General features: G+C 39.0%; 1 protein-coding gene across 3 annotated transcripts in view; it reads left to right on the plus strand.

Moving 5' to 3' along the window:
- Nucleotides 1-20,220, plus strand: part of SCHIP1 (schwannomin interacting protein 1) — a 670,730-nt gene that overhangs the window by 160,425 nt on the left and 490,085 nt on the right. For 2 of the 3 annotated variants that reach the window (XM_019731976.3, XM_074327035.2), the window contains exon 4: nt 5,771-5,906. In XM_019731976.3, coding sequence (XP_019587535.3) covers nt 5,771-5,906 — 136 coding nt within the window. Of the gene's footprint in view, nt 1-5,770; nt 5,907-15,571; nt 16,153-20,220 lie in introns of those variants that run through there. The other variant, XM_019731977.3, reaches the window with a different exon arrangement.

Consider the following 20,220-nt stretch of genomic DNA (forward strand, 5'->3'; position numbering starts at 1 on the left):
GGTTTGAGACACAACCAAGAGCTAGAGTAGGATTGAATGATAAAGTTCATCTCCTGCACGGGCCAACCCTTCGAGCCTGGGAGAGGTGGCTGTTTCATCTCATGCAGAAAAACCACCACAGAGAATCAGTCAGGCATAATGAAGTAACAAAGGCATATGTTCCAAACATAAGAATAAGATAAAACCTCAGGAAAAAACCTCCACGGAATGGAGATAAGTAATTTACCTGAAAGTATTCAAAGTAATGGTTATAAAGATGCTCACCACATTCAGCTGAAGAAAGGATGAATACAGTGAGAACTTCAACAAAGGGACAGAAAGCATAAGGAAGTGCCAAACTTGAAGTCACAGAGCTGAAGAATACAATAAACACAGTTAGTTTCTGAACACATGTCCCCTTTTCCCTTTGAGCATTTGTTGAGCTATTTCTTGGACATAGTCTAGGAGAATATATTTGTTGATCAAATACTTACCATATTTGTAGTACCTCGGAGATAGGATGGATACAAGTGGTCACTGCCCTCAAGGGCTTCAGAATCTACTGGAGGAAGAGGATTCCTTGGGAAAGAGGTGTTGACCTGGCCTAATGTGATACTCTTCTCTTTGAGTGGTTAATCTCTCCCAGAGCTACTATTGTCTTTCACAGACTCAGTAGCCTCTGTGTGCCTTGTTTCTGAAGTGCCTTCTTAGTCTTCATAAAGAACCAAGTGTTGTAGAGCCTAGACCCCATTTGCCCAAATTCCCATCTGTGAGGGAGTTGGGGGTTTTTGACAGTAAAAGTAGTCATAAATGTTGGTGAAGAAACTTGCAGAAAAATCCAGAAGAGCGTAAGTTCATGATGTTTTAGGAAGTACCGATAATCAAAGTAAGGAGCTGAAATCAGGAGTTACAGACTGGGCAGAAACAAGTGGAGGGGCAGCAGGCTAGAGACACGGTGGGCAAATGCTGTGGAAAACCTGCCTTTTGCATGCAGTGGCCCTTTTACTGGCACTTGGGCAGGTTTATACCAGGACACAAGGTTGGAGCAGACACCAAATAATAGAAACATGACATAGCTGTTAGGGTAAATTTTAATTGCATGTAGAAGATTTAGCTAACAGAGGGTTAAACAAACAGGGGTTCTACTTACCCGCTAAAAGTCAGTATGTACCAAACCAGGTCCACCATCTTGCTCCCTTCTCTCTTTCTGTCTTGCTGAACCATGAGGAGGGGGCACAATGAAATGGGAGATAGGGGATCTAGTCCAAGTGTTGGGTCTGTCAGTTAGTTCCCATCTCATTCCCTGAAACTTGGCCAGGGCTCTTGGTTGCAAGTAACAGAAACTCAACTCAGACTTACATATGTACAAAAAGAGATTATATTGGAACATCTAACAGAAACACCAGGGGCTAATGTGCTTCAAGCACAGCTAGTCCCAGGTGGTCACGCAGGGTCATCAGCCATCTCTGTTTTTCTTCTTCTGTGAGCTCTGCTCTTCACATCATTGCTTCAGTCTCACAGGGGTTCTGCCAACATGGTGATAAAGTGGCCACGGACAGCTCTAGGCTTACATCCTATGAGCCGAAAAAGGGGGCTTTTTTCTTGCTAGTCTTTCACTGGCCTGGCTTGACCCATGTGTACGTTCCTGAATCCGTCACTGTTTCGGGTTGGGCAACCCCAGCAGGTGGGCTGCCCTCTACAGTGGAGGGGTAAGATCTGTCCCATCCAAAGCTCGTGGCTTGAGGATTAGTGGGTCCCCTAAGGAAAATGAGTGCTGGAACAAAAAGAAGGAGAAATTAATGTTGAACAGGCAAAACCTACCACTATAATATAATTGTGCCTTCCTGACAGCCCACTTGTGGTTAAGATTGAGTGGCAGAAAACACACAAAAAGAGCTATGTGTAATTAGCTATTATCTCTTAAGATACTCAGATTTGTGTCTTCTTTGATGGAATTCTCTTTCCCATCCCCAGATTCAGCCTACCTGGGTAATAACGTATTTTGAAATAAAAAAAAAAAATTATTTAGTGACATTTAAGAACTAGTAACTTTCATATAAGAATCCAGATTTCTGACTGTTTCTGGAAAGTTGAAAGGTCTGGCAACAATCAACTGTGCTGTTATGAGGCTCTCCCGTACGAGAAGCAGGTACTGCCCAGTCTGCCCGCAGCCTGGCCCCAGTTGTCCTCTTGGACTCTCTCCCTGTCTCTACAGCTTCATGTGCTACCACGCTTTTCTGAGATCACACCTGCTGCCTACTTGGTTCCCTCACTTCCAGGCCTTTGCCCAGAGGTCTTTCCTCTTCCTCCCTATGAATCTAAATCCCATCACTCCTTCAAGGCTAATTAAAGTACCAGGACTCCCTCACACCTTTTCTGAGCCTCCCAGCTCTCAGCTCTCTCTTCTCCTTTTCTATGTAAGGACAACCAGGACTTCACAGGCTGTGAGTCTCCAACTGGCTGTAAGTGCAGGAGGGAGCCACCTGTGCCGTAAAACAGGCATATAGAGAGAGAGGGCAGAGGCAGGTGAGTATGGCATCCCTGAGATGGGAAAAGATAAATAAGAATTGACTTAGCAAAAAAACTTACTGATCAAGTATTTATCTGTTTTGAAGTAAACCTCTATACTCTTATCTATAATTCAAAATATAGGAACACACAAAGTGTGCTCCCTTGCTGCAGCGAGCCTTTAAAAACTTACATTGATCATATTGCTTAGTTTCAGAAGTGAAAATGTCAAGATAGTTGGTGCTCAGGGTTTTACTCTGCAGGCGTAAAGGAGACTTGTGAGTAGGAATTGCAGTGAAACTAGGATGAGAAGGCTGAAAAGTGATTCCCCAAGCCCAGGGACGAGGTGCTTCTACGTTTTGTTTTAATTCCCTCTTACAGTGAAATACCATTTGGAGATGGTATTCAGAGAGCTAATATTAGAACAATTTAATCTACGAAGGTAATGTCAGTGTGTTCAGAGGAGAGAAATAGAGTGTGATGTAAACATTTTTTTATGATGCAGAGAATAATAACAGCTCCACCATTTAAAAAACATAGCAATTTATGGTAATAGTCTTATATGACATGACTAGCTTGTCATTTTTAACCTCTGATGCAAGTTTGAAGACATTGTCCAGTCTGCCACGCAGTTGTTAAAACTGTAATTATGAAGGACAAGTAAAACAGTGGAAATATGTATATCGTATTAAGTTTTTTTAAAAGAATAAAATATAGTGTAATATGTTTTCAACTAAGTAAAGTTGTTTCTACACATGTGAACAAGATTAGTAAGGTAAATACTCAAAAATCAAAATAGTTTTTTGTTAAGGAAGTGAGTGAAATATGGGTCATTTTAATACACATTTTAAAGGTAATTAATATTGTCACAAGGATATCCATCCACTTGAAGAAAAAATATTGACTTCTTAATCTCTGACTTAGGGAAAACTAATATGTCACTTTGCAGATTCCACAGAACTAGGAGGGGGAAAGAGGACGCTTAAGTGCAAATTCACCTGTGCAGACGTCACCTCAGTTTTGACCAGCATTGTTTGTTTGGTTCTGTAAAGGTGTCACACTGCCCCCTGGTGTTCAATAAGCTAAAATGTAGTATCTTAAGTGGCTACTATATTTTCTTTCTATAATTTATGAATAATCAAGGTGAGAGAGCGAGAGAGAAATCTTTTTAAATCATTTTTAAAATGTCACATGTTTTTAAGCCCTTGATGGGAAGTTTTACAGACTTTAGGTGCCCTCCAGTGGCAGAGCTTGTCAGCGGGGTCCTGGGAGACACCCAGCCCTTCAAGTGCTTCAGATGATGTGAAAAATCACTCACAGCTTCCAACAGGTCTATACTTCTTAGTAAAATGGGTCCCAGAAGAAACAGTGGGCCTCCCAGACTCAGGCATGTCATCTTATGGGACCTTCTTTGAGATTGCAGTGTCCTAACTAAAGTTACTGACTCGGTTTTATCTGCACAGTTTTTGTGTCATGTTTGCTTCTTGAATCTGATTAACTAGAATATTTCTCTTATCTCCTTTTTACTATGTGCTGTCATTGACCGAATTTCAGTGTAGGAACCTACACCGTCGGTTTCCAGCACCTGACATGTAAGATACACACTTGCGTACAGAAAGAATCTCCCTTTAGGCATGCAATACCCTTCACATGGAAGATCAGTGAGGGAAATCTTTACATTCTATATAAAAACAAAATCAAATTTATATACTAAAATCATTTATCCAAAAATTTAAGTTGTTTTCAAATAAAAATAAAAATGCATTTCTGATATGCAAAAAAATATTTAAACCAAAGAAAAATAAATAAGGATGCATTTTCAGCAAACATTGCATAACAAAAGAGTGACCACATATAACCCAAAACTAGGGTCAGATCTTGCTTTAATACGACCTGAAGTGTATATACAATTTGGAGGGCTCTTAAAAAAAAACACCTAAAGCATATCTACTTTTGCAATTTTATACAAACCATGAAGAGCCCCTCTCAGGGTCTTGGAAGAAGCTTCTGATCTCTGAGTCAAGGCCACTGAAGCTTAAGTTTCATCGTTTCAGGAAAATTGGCCTCTGATCCCAAGATACTGTTTTACTGCAGCTGTTGGAGTTTTCCTTGAGTATTATAACTCACAGAGACTTCATGAATTAGGGACCACGTATACATTAAGTAATGTGGTAGCATTTTTTGTGTTTTTATATCTCCTGACTGTTGAAAATTGATGGTCTTCTAACCATTCTAGCCAAATGAAAATAAATCAGTTTATTTACACAAAAACAACTTTAGTAACTTTAGTTGTATGTGGAAGAATTTTAGCTCAAATGCTTCTAGGAGTCTAGAAAAGATAGTGAAGAATTAGTGCGATTATTTTAAAAGGCTTGCTCCTGACAATGGGTCTTCATGTCTGGCTAAATCCCAGGATAGGATAGATTGCGTTCACTGATCGCTTGTTAAAACCTTGATGTTAATCTCAAACATTAGAAGAAAGTCCAAAAAAATCACTTAGCTTTTGCAAAGAAGAGGTTTCTGTTACCAGTGCAGAAGATGAGGTGTTTTTTAGATATGAATCACAAGAAATAGAAAACTTCCTTGGGTGAAATCTCAAACAGTCGTGTGTTGGTTTAATTTTCCACGCAGTGCATAACACTTTCAGATATTTTGTCTTCTCGGTCCATTTCTTTTTTTATTGAACGTTCCCTGTTTCCTTCCACAGTATGTAAAATTCATGCCCACAGGTCTCTTGCCTGTGTTGGGCCATGCAGACTATACTGGATAACATTGTGGGTGCCCTTCACCTTGAGGCCTACGCGAATGGCGCCCCCTAGAGCCTCACTGCTCTGTCTGTCCAGACGCAGCTGACCCTGGCACAGAATAATCCCTCAGCCATGCTGTATTGAATGAGTAAATGATATGTCTGTCACTTTATTATTTTATATATACATACACACACACACATATTATTCTCATTTGAAATACAGGATGAGAAATTGAAAGTTTGTGTCCCATAAATCAAAGTACATTTACATGTGCAAACTAATTTCACTTTGACTGATGACTTTTTCTGATGAAGTTGATACTTGTAGACTGAGTGAGCTTAGTCTGTGAAAGTCAAACCAGTAAAACAGACAAGTCCAGGTCTTCTGATTTCTCGTGTCACATTCTCTGTTACAGTTTCCCTGACTCCAAAGCCAGTTTCTTCAGAGTACTTTTCTGAGTCTGTGGGCTGTGACGGGGAAGTGACAGTGCATGTGCTGATTTTTTATTTTGATTTATTCATTTATTTTTGTAGCATTCAGCGAGCGTGGCGTGAGTACCTGCAGCGGCAGGACCCGCTGGAGAAGAGGAGCCCGTCCCCGCCCTCCGTGTCCTCCGACAAGCTGAGCAGCTCCGTCAGCATGAACACCTTCTCGGACAGCAGCACACCGGTAAGTGCCATGTTTCCTTCTCATGGTGTGACGGGCCGTCACCTGGTCACCGGGCCTTGGCTCCAGCAGCACAATCTTGGGATGTGAGCAGGTGGGTTGTGAGAAGAGTGTCTACATCGCTTCTTTGCTGCATGTGAACCCAAGGTGAGGGCTTGTTATCTCTAAACAAAGACAGGGTTCGTAAACAGAAAGTGAACTTTATCAAATCTGAGGAAATCAGCTGCATTTGACATTAGCCTAAACTCTCACTTGTGTGTTTGCGTTCCTCTGTTACTGAGTATATCTTCTGTTCTTTATAACAGCATGTTCTTTTTAGTCTGCATCTCGGGTAGCATTTTGTGGTGCTAATAGGATCAAGATTTACTTGGTTATAAAGATTATAAAGAGAACATTTCCAGGAAGTATTGAAAGGATCGGGGTGCAACTCAAATGCCTATGGGGGCCAGTGAAGTAATCCATGTGACTGATGTGGGCCGACTTGTGGCAGCCCCGGGAGGCTCCTGGAAGTGTGTGGCCATGTGGGGATGCAGGACAGACATTGTCAAAAGTCATTTTCTTTCTTCTGAAGATGCCAGAAATCTGGATTTTTCAATGTGGGCAACCAGTAAGAAAACTTAAAACAGAACTAGACCCTGACTACAGGACACAGTTGTCCCAGGGGATAGCAGTTTAAGAACACGGGTACAAGGGTACAGAATGAAAGGCTGGCTGAAGGGCCTTATTTTAAAAAAAATAAAATGCCAAGTGTGGCAGGAAATAAATGCTCAGGCAATTGTAATGCAGAGTTTTGTGGATTTAGCCATTGTGATCATTTATGAGAGTCACTGGAGTACGGAAAGAAGTTAGCAAGAGAAATGGAGTAACTGTACGAGGATATTATTTTAAAAAATCTTCCTTGACTATTTTATAATCCTGTTTGTTTATTTGTAACAAGGCTTCCCAACAGCCAAAATAATGTATTCACATTGGGATCGAGCAAAGGTTATTTTGAAATGTTTTCAAATGATTGAACTGTATGTTCTTTAATAAGTGGTTTTCTCTAGTCATGGATTCTAAAGAGAGAGCAATAAGTTGAGTTTACAGCTGTGCAAATAACAATGGCAGAAGATCTATTTTTAGCTGACAGAGGAAATTGAATACTTAGTGAATCTGCACCTTCACGGTTTTGGGGGGAATGAGTTTTCGTAACTGGCCTTACTATCACTGGGGGGCGCTCATGAACCACATTGGAAAATGGCTGAGTTTAGTCTCATTTGTATTTAACTCATAATTTGCAAGTGAATAATAGTGTGACAATTGAGTGTTTGGGGCGCCTTGTCTATGAATGTCAATTCAAATTGAAAGACTTTGAAGGTTCTAGTTGAGTGACGGACACTGACTATCAGAAATCACTCTGCCTTCGAGTGAAAGGTTTGGGTTTCCCGCCTTTGCACTTTCTCACAGCCCCATCTGGGAACAATGTAAACTGTTCCTGAGTCCAGTGATATTTAACGGTGGTAGTGTTGCTGTAGGGGGGTTAACCTTTTGGTTTTATTGAAATTCTGGAATGATCTCTTTGCTTCATGTTTATGCTGCCACACCACTTTGATTCTAGCACCTCAGGTGTTTTGTGCGCACATGTATGTTCTTCCCCCTCATGGGTCACGTTTATTTGTATCTTTGCAGTTTCACTAACAGTCTTACCTTATTTGATTTAGCCTAGCCTCCTGATGTTTCTTAGTAGAGGATTTCCTCCCTCAAAAACCGCCAGCGATTCGGTTTCCCGTAGGTGTGTCAGACTGAATGGTGAGGGGCGTCCTGCACCCCCACCATATCGTGTCCTGCCTTAGCGCTGAGCTCATGGGACAAGGATGATTCTCTTCGGTGTGTGGAAGTCAGGCTGACTCCTGCTTGCCTGTAAATAGTGGCAATCAAACAGATTTTCAAAAATCACTATTGGAATTAGCTTCAGAAAGTAAGCAGACCCTACCCAGAATTCTAATAGAGGCTATTGATTATATTATAACAACTGTGGTATTGATGGCAGTGGTGTGACACTAAATGTACAAACTAAAATATGAAAATGTATGATGTTGGGACATTTCCAAGTCTCTAGTTGGTCAGGCAGGTAAAATATGCAAGTCATAATTTTTTAGAAACTTTATGCTTAGTTGTCTGGGGCGGATATAACTGGCTAAAATGGTTTTATCTCCCACAATCATTACTTGGCTGGGGCCTCCCTCAGGAAGGCTCATTTTTACCCGGTTTGGTGGTTGTAGCCCCAGGAAAGGAAAGTGACTCTGCTCCCCGTTGACCAGTCTGCCAGACTCACAGGGCTCCCTCTGATGAGTAGGCCTCAAGTTTATGGAGGGAATAGGAATGACACCTGGTCCACCTTGGCTATGCCTGTGATAAAGAGATGAGCTTCCTTTAACAGCCAGCGATTCCATTTGGAACTTCAGGGTTAAAAGCTTTCAGTCTGTCAGATGCTCTCAATGAGGTGTCTCCCGGGGGGATTCTCTGGACCCCTGACTCCTACTACTGTATTTCCCTGAAAATAAGACCTAGCTGGACAATCAGCTCGAATGCGTTTTTTGGAGCAAAAATTAACATAAGACCTGTATTATATTATATTATATTATATTATATTATATTATATTATATTATATTATATTATATTATATTATACTATACCCGGTCTTATATTATAGTAAAATAAGACTGGGTCTTATATTAATTTTTTTTAAAAGATTTTATTGGGGAAGGGGAACAGGACTTTATTGGGGAACAGTGTGTACTTCCTGGCCTGTTTCCCAAGTCAAGTTGTTGTCCTTTCAATCTTAGTTGTGGAGGGTGCTGTTCAGCTTCAAGTTGTTGTCCTTTCAGTCTTAGTTGTGGAGGGCACAGCTCAGCTCCAGGTCCAGTTGCTAGTTGCAGGGGGCGCAGCCCACCATCCCTTGCAGGAGTTGAACCGGCAACCTTGTGGTTGAGAGGACACGCTCCAACCAACTGAACCATCTGGGAGCTCAGCGGCAGCTCCGCTCAAGGTGCCGTGTTCAATCTTAGTTGCAGGGGGCGCTGCCCACCATCCCTTGCGGGACTTGAGGAGTTGAACTGGCAACCTTGTGGTTGAGAGCCCACTGGCCCACGTGAAAATCAAACCGGTAGCCTGCGGAGTTAGGAGCATGGAGCTCCAACCGCCTGCGCCACCGGGCCAGCCCCTTATATTAATTTTTGCTCCAAAAGACACATTAGAGCTGATTGTCTGGCTAGGTGTTATTTTTGGGGAAACACAGTAGATTCCTTCCAGCCTTTTGAATCTCAACCCCCTCTCTCTGGGCTTGATCTGTTCCAGTTGCTGCCTAAACCATTGTCTGTCTTCTGGAATCTCATAATTTACCTGCCTTATCTTGGGTCCTGGCCTTCCCTCTACTACACAGCCAGTCTGGCCTTGCCTAACCCCTGGGCCTTGCCAGCTGCTCTGCCCACCCCCATGCCTATAGTAACCCCATACTAGTCCTCTGCCCCGAGCACACGCTGCGTGGAAAGCCAGCAAGCTGTTTTGCGTGAGTCCCTGTGCTGAGCTGAGAGGGATGCTTTTGCAAGCTTCTGCTCTGATTGTCTGGGCTAAGCAGAAAGGTTAAGGTCATTTTCAGAATATTTCTGCTCTAAAATATATAACAACAGTCATGTTTCAGTACGAGCTCTGAAATTTGTCATCTTGGTAAGAGCTGAGCACTTGCTAAGTGCCAACTAACTACTTTGTTAATGCTTCCCATGGATTATTGTATTTAATCCTCTCAATGACCATTTGAAGGAGGTCCCATTATTATCTTCGTTTTACAGATGATGAAAATGAGACTCACAGACAGAACTAGCTTGCTCTGGGTTATACCTCCAGCTGGAGCCCGCATGCTTCACTAGTCTACCACACTCTGCCACTTGAGAATAAGGCTGCAGTTAGACATGGCCAAGCAGTGCGAGAGACAGTCAGGGCATGGGCTTCTAAGACTGTTTTACAATTTAATAGTTATAAACAGTGAACGAAATAATTGAAAAGGGAATCCTCACTTGATTTTATAAATTGCCTAATTCAGTGCTCTCTGATTAAAACCTCAAACCTCAGCTGCTTAATGCCAAATTAAAGAGCAATAGGAGGGAAGATAATATTAAGTTATGTTAGCAATTTGCATATTAAATACCCTTATACCACCATGTATCATATGGTAACAGAAAAATTTGTTTTAGAAGTAGCAATTTTGAATAGCAGCTGTTATTAGGAAATGGAGCTTATGGGTATCAAAGTATCAAAGTGAGAAAAAGGAATAACTTTTTTAACTGTAAAAATATTAGTTATTGCATGGAGGACAACAGTGAAAAATGCTTTGCATATTTTTTATTAATCAATTGCATATGACCAAATATTTATTCTTTTAGTCCCTAGTTCTGAGAAACCTGTAATTTGTCTCATAGGATATCATAGAAAGAAATTATAGAGTGGTACATTCTAAACAAGATTGATAAACTTTTCACAAATCACTAGCATACTCCTGTGGATAAATCCAGAAAAATCTTTGAATCGTTTGGAGACATTCTCAGTCCCATTTGGTTCCCCATATTATAATGGTTTGGTCTGTAGAGAGCAGTGTGGCTCACAGAATAAGACCCTGGCTTGGTATGATTATCTAACCTAACATAGCATCTCTGCTACTAGTTTTCTGAGTCTAAGACATAATATTTGAGAAGTCACTCTCTCTCTGCAAACTGGAAATAACACCCACCTCAGAGATGGATTAGTATCTCTGTGAAGATTAAATGGCAGGACATATGTAAAACACAGCATCGAGCCTGCGACCCTGAAGCTTCTCAATATGTTAGTCTATTCTAAATCTGCTCTTGAAAACACTCCACATGTTCAAAATATTGTGGAAAACTAGTGAAGAGCAGAGGTGGAACTTTTAACTTGATTCCCATTGGGGACCTGGGGGTGGGGGAGAGAGGTGCACAGGGCCTATTTCTGATTCACCAAATGAATTCATGAGAATCAAATTGTGTCCTATTATAGCATCTATTCATGTAATGTATATTCAGAATGTGTGTGTGTGTGTGTATGTGTGTGTGTAGTCAGATTGAAGCTGTCCATCACAGAAATAATACATTCAACATTTATTTTAGTGTTGCTCCTTTTGAAACTAATTTTCAAGATCCAAAGGTAAAACTAGGTCCTTTTTCCTCTAAATGAGTAGGCCTCTTCTGAGAGACCACACCCACATACATAGTAAAAGTGAGCCTAGTTCATTCTCCTCCCTTCAGACCTGAGGAAAAAGAAATGGGAGCATCTGTAGCACACTGAGGAGAACAGAGTTACTTGGCCTCACCTCTCAGGCAAGTCAGTGCAGAAAGCACCATTCCAGTAGCAGCAGAGCCATTCTAGGCCGGCGTCACTCCTGGTCTGGAAGAATTACAGTTCTGAGCAGGTTCGAGAGCAGTGGTCTGGGCCAGCTGAAGACCCCGTTACCTTGGTTGTCCTGGGGAGAAGGCTGCGGAGCTTTCGTATTCATGTGGTTGCTTGAGTGGTCCTGGCTTTTAGCAAGAGTAGATGGGTACCCAGCAAGGGGGTCCAGACCAAACCTTCGCGCGTGTACTACCAAAAACCAGTACTGCTCCTGTCTGCCAAACGTGGCTTGTGCACCTACATTCAAACAGCATTACCTTCAAGTTTGATTGCCCTTTGTGAGATTTACAACCTCCAGGCTTTGAATACATCAGGAAAAAATCTAGTGACTAAAGGGAGAAAGTCTTCTTACAAAGTTGCACGTGTTTTTTTTTGGAGACGGGGAACTCAGACTCTAAAACAGGATTTCCTGGAACCCCTTCCAATACATTCTTGAGAGCCATAAAATTATAGAGAAGGTAAGCCTCGTGCTACTTAATAATTTAATAGCCTCGGTTTTCCAGGTCAGAGACAAGATGTAGTGTGATGCTCAGCTATTGTTATAAATTTAGGTCCCATGCATTCTAATGGTTCAGCATCCAAACTCTCAGACCCCCAAATAGCGCAAATTCTTTGTCTGTCTGTCTTAAATTTCGGTTCAGAGAAGTAGTACAGAATCATATGCAAAAAGAGAAGACTTCTAGATATTTACATAGACGTAGATATATTTCTGTTTTCTTCAAACCAGGGTCTTACAGAACAAATGTTTTCTTTTCAAAAGTTTTAAAAATTATGTCACATAACATATAATCATATATTACAATTTGAATGAATATGTTTTTGTATAATAATGTCTTTATGTCACAAACATTCTCATTTTCATGTCTTTGAATATGGATGATAGTACAGATTCCTTTTCCCAAGTTATCCTTTTAACTTAATGATTGGAGGACATTTTCCTTGATAGGTTTAAAAATGAGCATGTTGTTTTGGTTTGAGGATTAAAAAAAAAAAAAGGATTGCTAACATTGAACGTTTCCTGGGTTCAGAATAATACACAAAATTGACAATTTGCTATTTGATAACTGACTCATTCATCCACAGTAATATAATAAATCCTCCTTAGCGGACTCAACATTATTAACCTACGAGTTTAGATGCAAAAACCTAGGCATTAAGTGCCTCACTTTTGATAAAGAGAACTGAGACAGAACTTATTCTCTATGCAGTTTATCTCAAGTCCAGTCTCAGCATTTGTCCTCACATAACTCCTGTGTTTATTCTACAGCTTAGAGGAGACAAAGTATCGAATCCTTCATTTAGATCCAGAGTGCACCCTCTGTTACAAAATCCAGTTTCATTATTACAAATCAGCATTTCACTCATTAGATGAATATGAAAGATGCTTTAAGGTCCAGGGAGAAATTGGATGTGGTAGAACTGAAGGGAAGTCTACTATCATATTTCCTTTTTCTGGAAAACTCATTGGCCTAAGGTTGTTTTGGACTTTCTTTTTTAAATAAGACGTCTTAGGTGGGAGGTGTTTATTCACAACCCTGGATTAGGTCTATATCTTTCGTTCACTCATCCAACAAGTGTCTGAGTGCCTACTGTGTGCCGAGCCTTTGCCAAGCACTAGAGATACAATGACCATCCAAATGCACACAACTTCTGCCCTTGCAGAATTTACACAATTCCTCAGTTATGGTTGGAAATTCTTGTAACAAATGCACTAATAACTTACAAAAGATACACAATAACATTTCACTAATTAGTTTTATAGAAGGTTAGGTATTAACAAAAATCTCACTGCTGAAACATCTTCTAGAGCAGAATTTCCCAGAATGTGGTAGTTAAAATATTAGTCTCACAGGATATTGATAGGTGGTGATTGGGGGAAGGGGGACATCAACCAACTTCTTTACTTCAGGACTTCTTGAGCCTTTTAAGCTAATACACATTTCAATTTGCCGGAGGGGTGTTACTGTTTCATGTTTTTCAAATTTCTTTGGTCATGAAACCCATTAAGAGTCACATTTTATTGAACCATTGATCCATGGAACACTTTGGGAAATATTCTAGAGCTAGTAGCTGTTGAAGAAAAATTCCAAGAGCTTGTGTTTCTAAGTGGTTCAATAATAAAATGAGTTTGAGTTGAACAGTGCATTTTGAAAACTTGTTCCATTAACTGGTTACAGGGTTTAAATAAAAAGACCAAGTCTAGTCCACAATATAACAGTGTTGGAAGATGGGGTTTTAGGGAGTCAATAAATAACTTCTTTCCCTCCTCTGATTTAGGAACTTATTTTCAAAGGCAAGAAGTTTAGGCAGAGGGATGTTGTTGTCAAAGCTGGATTTGAGGGTATAACTCTTACTGGTGACACCACTTGGCTTCCAGCTACTGAACTTTGGATTTAGGGAAACCTACCAACCACAGGAAGCGCTGGAAACTGCCATCCTTACCCACAAACCTTGTGCAGAGAGGTGAGTCCCATAGAAAAATCGAGGTAGAATGATCCTGGGCTACCCAGTTTCTTTGCCTAATCCTCCAATCAGGGTAACTTCTTCCACCTTCGTGGGGAGGATTAAAGGATGGAAATCAGAAACCGGGAGTATTTAGGAAAGCGCTTTCTCATGAAAATTGAAGGAGCTGGGAAGAAGGGAGTCCCCCTATTACGTGCTTCATGTAGCAACAACTGGCCTTTTATCATGACAAATATCATAAACATTTTTTACTTATTTTGATTTTTATATGATTGTATACATTGTAATATGTTAATATTCAGTGTTTTCCAAATAAGAATTATTTTTGGAACTTAAAAAAAAATACTGATTCCAGAACCACAGTGGATCTATTGAATCAGAATTATCTGGAAAGAGGCCTGGGGTTCTGCATTTTTAAAATGCCCTAGGTAATCCTTATTATCATTAAAGTGTAGAAAAACTGAGTTATAGAAATTGGAAAAAAAAAAAAAAAGATCAGTTTTATTTAGGAAACTTCCATGACCAGAACATCCGGGTGATCAATATATTTTCCAATTTTCATTTTGATGTTTTAGCATTGCATTCATATACATTTAGGATGGACTGAAGCCAATTTTTCATGATCTAATACCCAAACAATCACCATTGTTTTAACAGAATTTGTCCAGTAGCACTGATTGTGTTGAAATTCTGTTTTCTCTTCTTTCGACTTATGATTCTTTCTCAAAAATATTAGAGTACTATGCTCTTCAAGGAAGGGTTCTATTATTTGATCCATTTCAGTTTTTATTAAAAAAGGGCTACATTCAATGAGCACTGATTAGATTAGTTTCAAGTTATTCTTTACTTTGTGAGGATTATTTAATTGGCATGAAAGGGGATTAGATAAGTTAACTATTAGCTGACAAGAGTGTCAGCTATGACTGAAAATCCTAAATTATGATGTATGATACATAGTTGAGAAGGATAAAAGAAATATGTTATATAGAATGAAAATGGGCATTTCTCCTTAGTGCCTTCTTTAAAATGCTATTTGTTACCAGTTATATGTACAGATTAGTTACATTATAGTTAAAATTTTAATTGTTACTTTATTCAGAGCTGGAAACATCTAAAAATAATGAGTTAAAGAAAGTTTCCTACCAACATTTGAAAACATACTCAATTTTTTTCAGAGATCGTGTTAGTAAGATTCTTTTATGTCTATAAAACACTTAAAAAATTCCATTAAATAAAATATTGTTAGGAGTTGAAGACAGTTGCCTTTATTTTGTTTTGCAATCTTCATGGATTGATTGATTTTTCAAAGAATATATATTTTTTAACTTACTAAAAATTCTCACAGATGTTTTAGAAGTAGGTTCTATGTCTCTACATTTCCTCTAGCTCCTGTAACAGCTCCATAAGGGGAAATCTCGTCTTCATTATGTTCACCATGAGTTAATTATAATTATTCCTTTTCTAAAGCAGCACCAGAAGCTGATCTTAAGTTTGAGACAGAGACTCTGCTTCACATGTGAGCAGTACATTGATTTTCTCTTCATTGTATCGATAGGGTTAAGTATATAATAGAAGGCCACACTATTTAATGCAAGTAGATTTTCAAGAAAATCATTACGCCAAACAGTTACTCGAAGGACTTTATCTACATACAGCAGCACCTGTGACCTGCTTTAGAGATGACATCATTGGATGTCATGTGGCTCTTTCTACGTTTCAGCCTCAGAAAGAGGTAATCTGTGAAAGCTACACGAGCCTGATTTGTGCTGTGATAATCTTCAGCAGACAGAGCTGGGGCTGGCGTGAGACATTCCTAGTGTGTGTGGTGCCTTGCAGAATTCTGAGCTTTATTTCATTTCATTTTTTTGTTTTTATCAAAAAGTAGATGTAATGATAGAATGAAGTGAATTGGCTGTTTTGGACTCATGGGAGCTTGTTTCCTGCCATAAGATCAAGAACTTTTCTGGAATCCTCTGTCTTCTGAATAGACTTGTATTCTGTGTGTGTGTTTTCAGTTTGAAGAACAGTGACAAAAGTCAGCAAACTTCATCTCCCAAAGAGCTCTCTCTCTTTTTTGTCAATACTTGATGATTTCTGCTCCAAAATCTTATTTGAGCTGCCTGGGCATCGTGGTTGGAAACTGAACGTCAAAGCATCTCCTTTGTAATACGTGTTACAGAAATTCTTTACTTGCTAACGCAGGCAGCCTTTTATGGATTTCTTTCAAAGCCAGTTCAAATAAACAACTCTTTTCGCTCAAATGGGCAAAAGTAACTCTTCAGCACCATGGAGAGGTCTGGACAGCTTGAGAGGACGCGGGACTGTGACCAGGGCAAGCAATCTGACAGTGTAAGTTTTACAAACTACCGTCGTCTATTTTAGATGTATCATGTTTTCACATATGGAGAAAGGAAACTCCAAAGTCTCTCTAAGTGAGCTAGGCTAAATTTAAGTTATAAAAAGTGATGGCCTTCATTACATTTTAAATTAAGGATTAGCTATTTAAAATATATTAGGAAGTGTTAATATATTAATTTGAAAAATCACTTTCTCATTGCATAACTTGGTATGTGAATGTTTGGTGCTTTGAATTTTGAGAATGTGACTATTTCTTTTAATTCACCACAAAGTAATTGCATTGTAGTTGGACAAAACAATTACTTTGGAAATAGCATTTTTATATACATATTATATAGTTCCAAATGTACAGGTTGTTTGTTGCCCTTTGTAAACAGAAGGCTTGCTTTGGAAAGTAGTTTCTGATTTGTGCTCATTTGGAAGGATAGTTTTAAACTTTTTAGTTGCAGATCATACTTTCAGTTACCAAAGGAGCAAATGTCTAGGTATTCTAATGTAGGAACACATAGGGAATATTTAATGACTTATTAAAATTTAAATTTACTGATAAAATATATAAAAAGCCTATAGTAAATGGGAAGGACAGATGCTTTTATAAAATAATTAGACATGGGCTACTGAAGGAGCACTTTTAGGCATCACTGGAAATATTTAGTTAATTTCAAAGTATTCCAATTTAACTGTTCAAACCAGAAATTTAAAAAATGGTTTATTCAGAAGCCTAACGCTCTCCTTAAAACTGAAAAAGGTGTAATTCTGTAGTACTATGATAGACAGTACTTTGAATTGCTATCAAGAATGACCCTAATAAATATTTTGATTAACTATTCAAATTTGTCTAAGAGAATATAGTGTCATAAAAAAGTAATTTAACAAATAATTACGTTTTCTCGGGCCAGTTGTGAGGTTTGGAACATTTATTTATGTTGAACCATTTATTTTAAAGTCTAATACAACTATCTTTTTATATTATTGCAATATGGAATTTATGTCCCTCAATAGCTCTCCTCATATGTTAAAATCAGTAGTAAATGCAATTTACTCAGCTAAACCCCTAATTCACATATAATTCTTTCTATTATAGATTATTTCCAAGCAAATTTAATGTTGCCTTTTAACTCTTCAGTAACTTGTCATTTGATTTGGGGGTAAATTTTGACAGTGTATGAAGTGCAAAATTTTGGAGGATGTGACTTAATTTTATATTAAGGAGATCTTGACATACATTTTTGTCAGCTTTGTTTAGTAGATCCACTAAGATTTCTTTAATTGATGTCAGTATTTAAAAGAACTCAGGTGTTGTTTGTTTGTTTGTTTTTTAAAGTGAAAGGTAGATTCGTGATACCAGTTCTTTTAGTTTCATTTTCCCAAATTTTATAATTATGCTTATATTTTTACAGATAAATAATGCTTTTCATATAGTGTTGAGTGCACTTCTGTGATTTTAAAACGTTGTTTCTTTATGATAAACTGTATCCCTTCCCTGCTGGTGGTGGACTTTGGATAAATCATTCTTGTTGGGTAGCCTGTAACATTCTAATTCAGAGGATGTGAAGCTCATGTCATGCGATGCATCTGCTTTATGTTCTGAAATCGGGGCAAATATACCTGATTCAGAAATTTATTCTCTAGCAATCTTTATCTCTGTCACTGTCTCTCAAAGACATGATTCACTTATGATGTTGTCAGAAGTGTAACATTTTATATTTCTTGCTGTTTTACACACATTTTAGTGATGTATTTATAACAGCAATCTAACATAACATTTTGTAGTGGAGATATGATTGTCTATGTATTTATTTAACCAAAAATTATTGCTTATGACAAACCACCAACATGTTTTGGCTTCTGCTTTGATAGCCTTTTAATCATCGTTGAAATAGCATAAGTCATCTGAACAATAGAAAAATGTCCAGAGCTATTTAGACTGTGAACCTTTCACATTTTTTTCTTTCTTTCTTTCTTTCTTTTTTCTCTATAACATTCTGTTGGTAGCAGATGTTTGTGAACAATCTTAAATTTAGTTGAGTGACATTTTGCTTTTCTTGCCAATGTAAAAATATGCTCATGGATCTCTTTCTATCACTCTCTCTCTTTTTTTTTTTTTTTTTTTTTTTGTAGTCCACACACTGTAGCAAAGGCTTTATAACCTTTGGTTGTAAAGGATTTAAGGGCATATTTTCTCAGTGAAAACCGCCCTACTTTGCATGGTAGCTGAACATAGAGGTTGCTGATTGGCAAGTGTTATTCTTGCTGATTCCACCTTTCTGGGCACTAAGAAAGATACATTTGTTTTGGGAGTTTTTCTAAGGTACTCACAGACTCATTTCTGTTGCATTGGCCTCCATCACAGCTTCCTACCACAAGCAGCTCTTGTAGCTCCAGTCCCAACAGGACCAGTTTCAGCAGAGGAGAGACTGAAAGTGGAATGTGCTGCAGGAAGGTCCCAAAGGGTAGCTTCTTACGGGGAAGTGGGGATTCTTGAGATCATTTCAATGAAGCAGGGCCCCGATTGATGTGGATTCTAGGCTTGTTTCAGTGTTTCTAGCATTATGGGCAGGGCTCAGATGACCTCAGGTGCCTGAGGCAAGTTCTGTAGTTTCTTAGAGAATCCCCCTGCATCTATACATCTACATAAAGATTTCCATCAAGTGATTTTTGTCTTCAGTTATCATGTTTCGTTGTTAGTGTTTCTTTCCTATCCCAAGTTATACTTACAAGGGACATTCCTACTTCATAGTACATGTTGGGCCTACGTAGATAGGACCTAATTGATTTGAGATTTATGTTAAATATTGCTAGAATCTTTGGAGTAATCCAGATTGTTTCAGAGAACTGCAAAGCGCTTCGAGACTTCCCCAGGAAGATCTCCAGATAGCTGGAAGACCAGAAATACTCTCCAAAGAAAAATAAGTCTGGATACCATGCTTTTCTCATTTTAACTAGTCTTTCAAATGCCAGTTCCTCTGAATGGGTCTGGCTCCCTCCCATAAGTCAGCTCAAGCTGGAGCATATAAAATGCAAGCAACACACCCAGGCAAGCAGTCATGGGGATGAATTCAAGCCATTTCCATTTTGCCTCAGTTACCCTGTGCTCCTCATCCTCATCTTACTTGGCTCTTTGATACCATCTCATCTGCACTTCTGCACTTGACACACTACGTTATACAGCACCAGACTCCATTAATAAGACCCGTTTTGATGAAAACACATTTTGAATTTAACATTCTGCAGTGATCTCGGTAGCACGTTTCTCCAGGATACTGTTCTCTTGCTTGCTCTCTGACTCTGTGCACCACAATGGTAGGAAAGAAGCAGCTCTCCACCTGGGGTTCCATTTGGGGTGCATTGGAACCGATGGGCAAATCTGTGTGGGGCAGATCATGGTGTTGGCATAGAAAGCAGGTCCTCTGACTGTCCATGAGTTAGTAGGTGTCACTATCTTTTAAGAACTGGTCAAAAGCAGACTTAGCCTAATGAGAATAGATAGAAAAGAATGTCGATCTTCAATGCCTTGGAGCAAGCCATACAAATTTACCCATATTTAACTTTTGTTGGGATTACTAGGAAGGAAATACAGGCATTGTATCTGGACTTGATGATTAGGAAGAGTTTTTCTGATATCTCTGTGGGAAAGATAAAGAACTGTGGATGGAATAATCATACAAATTGGTACATTTTCGACTGGTAAACTAGCCTTACCAAATTCGTGTTAACTAATGAATCAGAGCTAGGTAGGTCTCTGTGGTGTGTAATAGGTGTCTGGTATAAGCATTATTTTTATCAATGATCTTAACTATAATCTTTTTCCTACCTCTCATGGAATAGTTGAGGAAATTTCATTCAGGAGAGGAGAAACAACTTGCCTAAGGTCAGCTAGCTAGCTGGTCAGCTGCAAAGGTGGAGTTGGAAACCAGATTTTTCTGACTCTTGGACAAGGGAATTTCTATTGGGATATGTGATCACCAAGGGATCTCAACGCTGAGCAATCAGTGGAAGTTTTATGGAGAACTTTTCAAGTTTAAAATAAGAACAACTTTTTATACTTTGGAGCTGTCA

This window comes from Rhinolophus sinicus, chromosome 17, assembly GCF_057876585.1.
Source record: "Rhinolophus sinicus isolate RSI-liver-muscle chromosome 17, RSI-T2T, whole genome shotgun sequence".
Lineage (NCBI taxonomy): Eukaryota > Metazoa > Chordata > Mammalia > Chiroptera > Rhinolophidae > Rhinolophus > Rhinolophus sinicus.